The sequence below is a fragment of the Rhopalosiphum padi genome, chromosome 3 (assembly GCF_020882245.1).
Source record: "Rhopalosiphum padi isolate XX-2018 chromosome 3, ASM2088224v1, whole genome shotgun sequence".
In the NCBI taxonomy this organism is placed as follows: domain Eukaryota; kingdom Metazoa; phylum Arthropoda; class Insecta; order Hemiptera; family Aphididae; genus Rhopalosiphum; species Rhopalosiphum padi.
This window is the reverse complement of record NC_083599.1, coordinates 25,094,989-25,103,986: the sequence shown is the minus strand read 5'-3', so window position 1 is coordinate 25,103,986 and position 8,998 is coordinate 25,094,989. Positions and strand designations below refer to the sequence as shown.

The 8,998-nt window shown below is 28.7% G+C and overlaps 2 protein-coding genes across 2 annotated transcripts; one reads left to right on the top strand and one right to left on the bottom strand.

Moving 5' to 3' along the window:
- Window positions 1-227: 227 nt before the first annotated feature.
- On the top strand, window positions 228-2,541 carry LOC132923682 (homeobox protein Hox-A13-like). The gene is made up of 3 exons (XM_060987604.1): window positions 228-488; window positions 1,491-1,696; window positions 2,347-2,541. The coding sequence occupies exons 1-3, from the start codon at window positions 281-283 to the stop codon at window positions 2,413-2,415; spliced, it is 483 nt and encodes a 160-aa protein (XP_060843587.1). The 5' UTR covers window positions 228-280; the 3' UTR covers window positions 2,416-2,541.
- Window positions 2,542-3,657: 1,116 nt separating this feature from the next.
- Window positions 3,658-4,497, bottom strand: LOC132924941 (protein GVQW3-like). The gene has a single exon (XM_060989377.1). It carries the CDS (start codon window positions 4,495-4,497, stop codon window positions 3,658-3,660), a length of 840 nt encoding a protein of 279 aa, XP_060845360.1.
- Window positions 4,498-8,998: the final 4,501 nt, after the last annotated feature.

Sequence of the window (8,998 nt, the reverse complement as noted above, 5' to 3'; positions counted from 1 at the left end):
TAATAAAAAAAAATTGAAAGAATAGAAAACCAGTCTAACATACACTATGTGTTTTTTTATAAAAAATACTTTTATATAGTAACATCAATTTTGGTCGTTAAGGTATATTTTTTTTAGCGTAAATGCAGTTATAGGTCTTAAATGTAACGTTCTATAGACGTCGGGTAAGGATACCAAATTATATATAAAATGTATGTTGTAATTTTTTTTAGATTACACAACAGTAACAATCACCTACGTTGAACCTTCTACTTCAACGGCGCATCCCGTCAACAATGTTATGTCGGCTGATAGTAGTGGACGATATGCTAACCACTATGCCGAACACCCTTTGCGTTCGGAGAGCATTTGGCAGGACCATCAACGGTTACAATTGCAGGAGCAAGTGAATACCTGGAATAGAATGATGTACAGGTACTGGAAATTACAGCAGCAACAGCATCTGATACCGTATTATCAGAATGCTTGGCGTTCCAAAGAACCGTTGAGTAAGTTCATATCAATATATTGTTATACTCGTATTAAAATTTAAAAATACTTTTAACCGAATTATATTAGTTTCGAAATGTATAAGTAACTTTAAATTATAACTCCTTACAATTTTTACTGCAATTTTGGATAAAAGATTATAATAATAATAATAATTATTATTATTATTCCTAATTTATTCAAATCAAACGAAAAAAATAATTAAGGTTAGGTAAGTGAAAGTTTTACGTAAATCCCATTTTAAGCAAATATTTTTATGATTATTAATTACATTTTGACTCTTTTTAAGTTAAATTTAAAACATTTGAAATTTGAAATTTTTTTTTTTTTTTATGTCGATAAAAAATGATTTGCCGTGTAATAATGCTTGAAATACACTAGATTTTTCATTAGCTTGTCTATCTATAGCAAAAATGGATAATGCGGCGGAATTGGTTTCCAGGTCAATTAAAGTGTATGAATTAATTCCCAAAAAATTACTTTCCAGTACACAACTGTTACAAAATATGTACTATTTTTATAATATTTTATTAGGTTTAACGATACACGATAGACGGATAGTTTATAAATATAATGTTATATCTAGTTGTAGGTATCTATTATCTATAAGTAATTGTTTAGTTTTACTTTATTATTACCTACTATTGATATAACTGTTTTCACAATAATATTCCTTAAATAAAAATAAGACATTTATATGGCTTTTCTCCGGTATGAACAATTTTGAATGTGAGTTTTGCTAGGTTATCAAAACTCTCATTAGGATTATAATGATAAAGTAATATATTTTGTAATATACATTTTTCTCGTAAATCATTGTTAATAGCAAACATTTATCATTTTGTTAAATAACAATGTAGGTAGTTACTAGTTACAGTTAATACTAAAAGTAACTATTTGACTGAAACTTTAGTTTGTAACCAACTACAAGTATATTTCAATATACTTGTATGTACTTATTCAAAAACAACAATTTTAATATTTTATAAACTCGGATTTAGAGATCAAGAAGCCGAGAAGAAAAAGATTCTCATTCAACGAAGAACAAGTCGGTATTTTAGAAAAAGCATTTCAAATGAATTCGTTTTTGGGTGAGGCGGACAGGCGATACCTAGCCAATCAGCTGGGTGTTACGCACAAAAACGTAACGTACTGGTTTCAAAATCGTCGGATGAGAACAATTAGTGACTCACAGCTAGATATTTGGGTGAGTTATACATCAGCCTTAAAATATAAATACATTAAACCTATATTTACAAAAAGAAACGTGTATAATAATATAATATTTATATATCAATTATTAAAAAATATTAATTTATATCTACGTTTTATTATGATTAAAAATTCCCAAACCACCAAACCTTCTTTTCAACCAAACCGTGTCATGATAAGTATTAATAATTTATTAGTGTCACGCAATATCGTTTTGATCAGAAAACCAATTTCTAGTAATATTGTAACTATGATTTGTTAATTTTAATCAAATACTTTTTTCTCGTTTAACACAAGTGTATGGTGTAGATCAGTAATGTATACTTTTTATAAGCTCTTATAGCATAGCATAGTAATTAATTTTTTATTAATTTTGGGCGGGGCAAAAACTCAAAACAAAGCCCAACGGGACCTTTAATTTTTCCACTTCCATTCACTTGCTATTGTCTTGTATTTATATTATAATTAATATTGACTATAGTTAATGAATATTAGAATACACCGATTAATAAATAAAAATACATTGTGTAAACTATCATTAATTTAAAATAATAGAATTATAATTCTATTATTATAATAATAATTATATTAAAGTGTTAAACTACTTAAATGTAATATAATATATTATTATTATTATTTTCACAGTGTATGAACTTTCGTAATCAGATTGCAGCGAAGATGAAACGGATGCCTTCAACTATTATGCGGTCATGATCTATATTTTTGTTTCTATTTTTTTTTTTAATTATTATCATTATTATGCTTTGTTATGTTTTATTATTATTTTTTAGTTTTTATTACTGTTTATTGTTATTATTATTATAAATACTATCTAATACTTGTTTTACGTATGCCCTATATATACATAATATGTCAATATAATATATTAAAAAAAAAACAGTTTTTATTTGGTATTATTTTGAAATATACCTATATATTTAAGTTAATCTAATTTTGTTAACTGGATTGTATTGCATTATATCTATTACTTTTGAGGTATTTAATTAGTTCCTACTGCATGTAGCAAGTCTTGTAACGTTGAAGCTGCATTGGGCGTGTGTAGATGGTAGACAGGGCACCCACAAGCGGGGGGGTCTGGAGGACCCGTGGCACTGGGGCCCGTCGTTCATAGAAATATTTACTTCAATGTAATATATAAGAAAAATGTTTCAAATATATTTTTTTCAGGATTGAAATATTATTTTAACTGTTTAAAGATTTTTTTAATCAACTCGAAAATGATTATATTCTAAATATTATGATATCACACCTTTATTAATAACTTGAAAAAAATTGATCGCTTATGAAATTTTTCCCTCTCTTACCTAAACCAGTTACCAAAGTCGGTTTATTTATAAAATGTATATACGTGATATTTTTGTTCATAATAATTTAGTTGTATATTATTAATTGAATAATATTTTTCTAGATATATTTTATGTTAGCTTTTATTTGTATTTATCGTTATGTTAATCAACATAAATTAATGATTTCCCGAAATGCTATAGTTGTAGAATATAATAAATATAAACGTAGTTTTATATTAATAAATCCCTATAGATTATAGACTAATGATAGTGTGTACAAATTCAATATACATATTAGTGTGCACTGTACATTATTAAATAGATACATATAAGTATTAGTTTTGAAATTATTGATAGACATACGAGGTGTGTTCAATAAATACCCAGACTAAAATTATTAAAAATTATATTTCAAACTTACAAATTATTTAAATGGATCACCTTCAAAATAGTGTCCTTTAGCATCAATACAATGCTCCCAACGGTCTTGCCACTTTTTGAAACACCTTTGAATTTCATCTATAGGTATAGCCTTTAGCTCTTGTGTCGCGTTATGAATAGTTTCGTTAACGTCTTCAAATCTGTGGCCTTTGAGGGTACTTTTCAGTCTCGGAAACAAAAAAAAATCACAGGGAGCTAAGTCGGGTATTTATGGTGGATGAGGTACCACTGGTATATTTTTAGATGTCAAAAATTCACGTACGGAAAGTGCAGAATGCGCCGGTGCATTGTCGTGGTGCAAAAACCACGACTTTGATTTCCACGCTTCTGGTCTTTTACGGCGCACTTTCTCTCTTAATCTTTTTAATACTTGTTTATAGAACACTTGATTTATTGTCTGACCTGTAGGTGCAAACTCATAATGAACTAAACCAAAAAAATCAAAAAAAACTATGAGCATTGCTTTGATGTTTGACCGGACCTGACGACATTTTTTTGGACGAGGTGAATTTGCGGTCTTCCATTGCGATGATTGGACCTTGGTTTCGGGATCATATCCATACACCCATGTTTCATCGCCCGTAATTATTGATTTGATAAAACTTGGGTCATTAGAAACCCGATTTTTTAGATCCAAACACACTTCAATGCGATGTTCCATTTGCTCCTCGGTTAACAATTTTGGCACTAATTTTGCGGACACTCTTTTCATACCCAATTCATCTGATAAAATCGAATGACAAGTACCAATTGATATGCCAACTTCATTAGCTACTTCTCTGACAGTTAATCTTCGGTCGGATCTAATTTTGTCTCGAACTAGAGAAATGATATCATTTGTTTTTGATGTTGATGGACGCCTAGGACGATGGTCATCTTCAATGGATATACGACCTTCTTTAAAACGTTTGAACCAGTCAAAAGTTACACAACGGCTTAGTGCAATATCTCCAAAAGCCAATTTTATTAATTCAAAACATTCCGTAGCATTTTTACCAATTTTGAAACAAAATTTAATACACGCGCGTTGCTCCGAAATATTATCCATTGTGAAATCGTGATTTTATACAAAACGACCAACTTCGAACGCGTATTGTCGATGACTGATTTGAGATAATGATAATTATTATATACTGAAATAATGGTCATTATCTCTAGTTTATTTTGGTGAAATAACATTTCCGATAACATTAAATGTTTTTCTACAATAATTTTAGTCTGGGTATTTATTGAACACACCTCGTATATTAATACCCAATCTACGAAAACAATAACAAACATCAAAAAATATTATAAATAATATATCTAAATATCAAATGGTGACAGATCACAGACGACAGCGTGAGTGCGTCGAGTGTGGTGTGTGACAAAGCTTCAATGCGTTAATTTTTGTTTAGTGTTGTGTTTACTACTCGTATTTGATTTCCACACTTTTTATATAGTTTCGGTTTGACTTAAAATTTTAACATTTAACATAATGGACAAATTCATCAAACGAAGTCATAGGTGCCGCTAGGAATTTTATCAGGGGGGTGCATCGTGCAAGTGGGTATACACTTATTTCTAAATACTCAAATAAAACTTAAAAATAACATTAACATCAATGCCGACAATCTAACAATTATAGAGTTCCTCGTATCTAAAAATAAACATCTACTTAGTAAAAAAAAAAAAAAAAAAAAACAAGAATGCAATACAAAAATGAGCTTCAAAAAATAGTTACCAGCGTCACTTATAAGAGCCTAATTCAAATTGAAAATTTTAAGTACCGGCAAAAAAATTAAAGATTGAAAATTTTTTTTAATTTGTAATTAATACTGCTTACAGTTCTGCAAAAACTATAACAACTTTTAATACTTCTCTTTCGATTAATAACATTCAAAATATAATAATCAAATAGAAAAATTATTATTCTACTTGGCAAAAACATTATTCCACAGTAACTGTGGAATATTGTTGAAAATCTATATTATAATATTCTTTTTATACCAAACAAAAACAAGATTTTACATTCGCAAATATCTACTATGATAATGGTTGGGGAATTTACAACTTACAATATAAGTAAACATACACATACATAAAATACATTAATATACATTATATTGTTATTAATTGATATATAATATTTTCAGATATCAAAATCCTAATATTGGAATAATTTTAAATAATATAATAAAGTCTATGTTAAATGTTCTATTATGAACTTAATTTATAATTGTTACAAATAATTATACTCTGAAGAACATATGACCCATATTCAAAATTCTAACTATATTTATTATAAAATACTTAACAAAATTTAATGAGATGAGTTTCAAATTAAAAAATATCAAGACCAATTTATTTTTTGATATTTATTTAGTAAAGTAAGTTTTACCCCGCCATTTTTTTTTGCCAATTTATAATATATTTATTGTATATGTTTCTTATTTTTCAGAGAAGACATAAACCAAAATAAAAATATAATAAATATAGATATTGATGACAATGTATATAATTATATAATCCAAAATAAATGGGACGATGATGCGTTTAATATTGTTGACGTATTGATTTTGGCAACAGTCAAAATGCAAAATGATCATACTGGAAATATTAAATTTCATTGCTCTAAAATAAAATAAGAACCATATAATGACCATACGAATAACACTTGGACAACAAACGAAATTGATCTTTTTAATTTTACGTTTGATAAACAACCAGGTTTACTCGTTCCAATACCCGAAAACAGAAAACATATGAATTTTTTTTCTTACTGTTTGATGAGGATTTTTTTGAACTTAAAATTAGAGAAACAAATAACTATGCCGAGTCTGAATTTTTACAAGTTGGTGCTGCAGAGCGTTCTCGTATATCTCAATGGAAACCTACGGACCGCGATGAAATTATAACTTTTATTTGTTTAGTTATTTTTTTAGCGTAAATGCAGTTATAGGTCTTAAATGTAACGTTTTATAGACGTTGGGTAAGGATACCAAATTATTTATAAAATGTATGTTGTAATTTTTTTTTAGATTACACAACAGTAGTAACAACCACCTACGTTGAACCTTCTACTTCAACAGCGCATCCCGTCAACAATGTCTTGTCTGCTGATGTAATGGACGATATGCTAACCACTATGACGAGCGCCCTTTGCGATCGGAGAGCATTTGGCAGGACCTTCAACGGTTACAATTGCAGGAGCAAGTGAATACTTGGAATAGAATGATGTACAGGTACTGGAAATTACAGCAGCAACAGCATCTGATACCGTATTACCATTCTGGTGAGATCACCGCCTCCATGATATTTAAAAATATAAAAAAAATCATTTCTTCGGAAGTATTGGTTTTTTAACCCCCCTCAAAGGACCGGATATATACAACGTACAATGCACATTTCCCATGTCGTTTTGAAATAACTGATAACAGATTTATTAACCAAATAACCGAATAATGCACACATTATGTACAAAAATACCCCCCCTCCCCTTTGATATCTTAAAATATATACAAATAATATATTAATAATATATTATATACAGGTCCTAACTAGATGTGGTCATGCTGATAAAATTATAAAATACATGACAGATGAAAATATCCAGGAAAGTATTATTGCAAACAAAAGAGTGGATATAATAAAGGCAGCAGGAGAGTATGTTACATTAAATTTCAATACGAAGAAATTGGGGGAAAAAAAGACTGCCAAACTTATTAAAGATTCCGTTAAAATATTTGACAACAGTGCTCTAAAAAAATTTGCTATATACTTAAAGTCTCTAAAAATTGAACACAATGTTCCCCACCAACCGCAGATCAATAAAAACACTGACTGTCCAGGTTTTTGCCAACCCTCCCCTCCCACCCAGCAGAAAGGAGATTTTTTCAACATGTTTTGGCAACAAATGTTTGAATTAAACACTATTTATTCAATTGACAATTCAATATCGTTTGCGATTTCCTGTTTCGTTTACTATATATAGTATATAGTAGTTATATTATAAGTATTAATTACACTAACATTTATATTTTTAAAAATGTAATAAAACATGTGTATGTGTACATGTTTGGCAGATACTTCAAACTTAAACTTAATAAAAAAAAATTGAAAGAATAGAAAACCAGTCTAACATACACTGTGTGGTTTTTTTTATAAAAATACTTTTATATAGTAACATCAATTTTGGTCGATAAGGTATATTTTTTTAGCGTAAATGCAGTTATAGGTCTTAAATGTAACGTTTTATAGACGTTGGGTAAGGATACCAAATTATTTATAAAATGTATGTTGTAATTTTTTTTTAGATTACACAACAGTAGTAACAACCACCTACGTTGAACCTTCTACTTCAACAGCGCATCCCGTCAACAATGTCTTGTCTGCTGATGTAATGGACGATATGCTAACCACTATGCCGAGCGCCCTTTGCGATCGGAGAGCATTTGGCAGGACCTTCAACGGTTACAATTGCAGGAGCAAGTGAATACTTGGAATAGAATGATGTACAGGTACTGGAAATTACAGCAGCAACAGCATCTGATACCGTAGTACCAGAATGCTTGGTGTTCCAAAGAACTGTTGAGTAAGTTCATATCAATATATTATTATACTCGTATTAAAATTTGAAAATACTTTTAACCGAGTTATATTAGTTTCGAAAAGTATAACTCCTTACAATTTTTACTGCAATTTTGAATAAAAGATTCATGTATCTGCAATTATAGTAGTTTAGGTACTACATATAATTTTTCCTGATTTTTTCAAATCAAACGAAAAAAATAATTAAGGTTAGTTAAATGATTCTCACATAAATCCCATTTAAAGGAAATATTTTTATGATGATTATTAATTACATTTTGACTCTTTTTAAGTTAAATTTAAAACATTTGAAACTTTACGTTTTTTTTTTTTTTTTAAATGTATATTATGGTATACTCTCATTTAGAAATCAAGTAGTCAAGAAGAAAAAGATTCTCATTCAATGAAGAACAAGTCTGTATATTGGAAAAAGCATTTCAAATGAATTCGTTTTTGTGTGAGGCGGACAGGCGATACCTAGCAAATCAGCTGAGCGTTACGCACAAAAACGTGACGTATTGGTTTCAAAATCGTCGTATGAGAACAATTAGTGACTCACAGCTAGATACTTGGGCGAGTTATATATCAGCTTTACAACATAAATAAATTAAACCTATATATTTTTTTAAATGAAATGTTAATTATAAATATATATCCAAGAATTAATCAAATGTTTGTCATTACAGACCACAGTAATATGTGTTAAAAACAAGACATTTATATGGCTTTTCTCCGGTATGAACAATTTTGAATGTGAGTTTTGCTAGGTTATCAAAACTCTCATTAGGATTATAATGCTAAAGTTATATATTTTGTAATTTACATTTTTTTCGTAAATCATTGTTAATTTTAAACATTTATCATTTTAAAAAATATATAAATAAAAATGTATGTAATTATAGTTAATAATAAAAGTAACTATTTGACTGAAACTGTAGTTTGTTACCAGCTACAAATGTATTTCAGTATACTTGTACGAA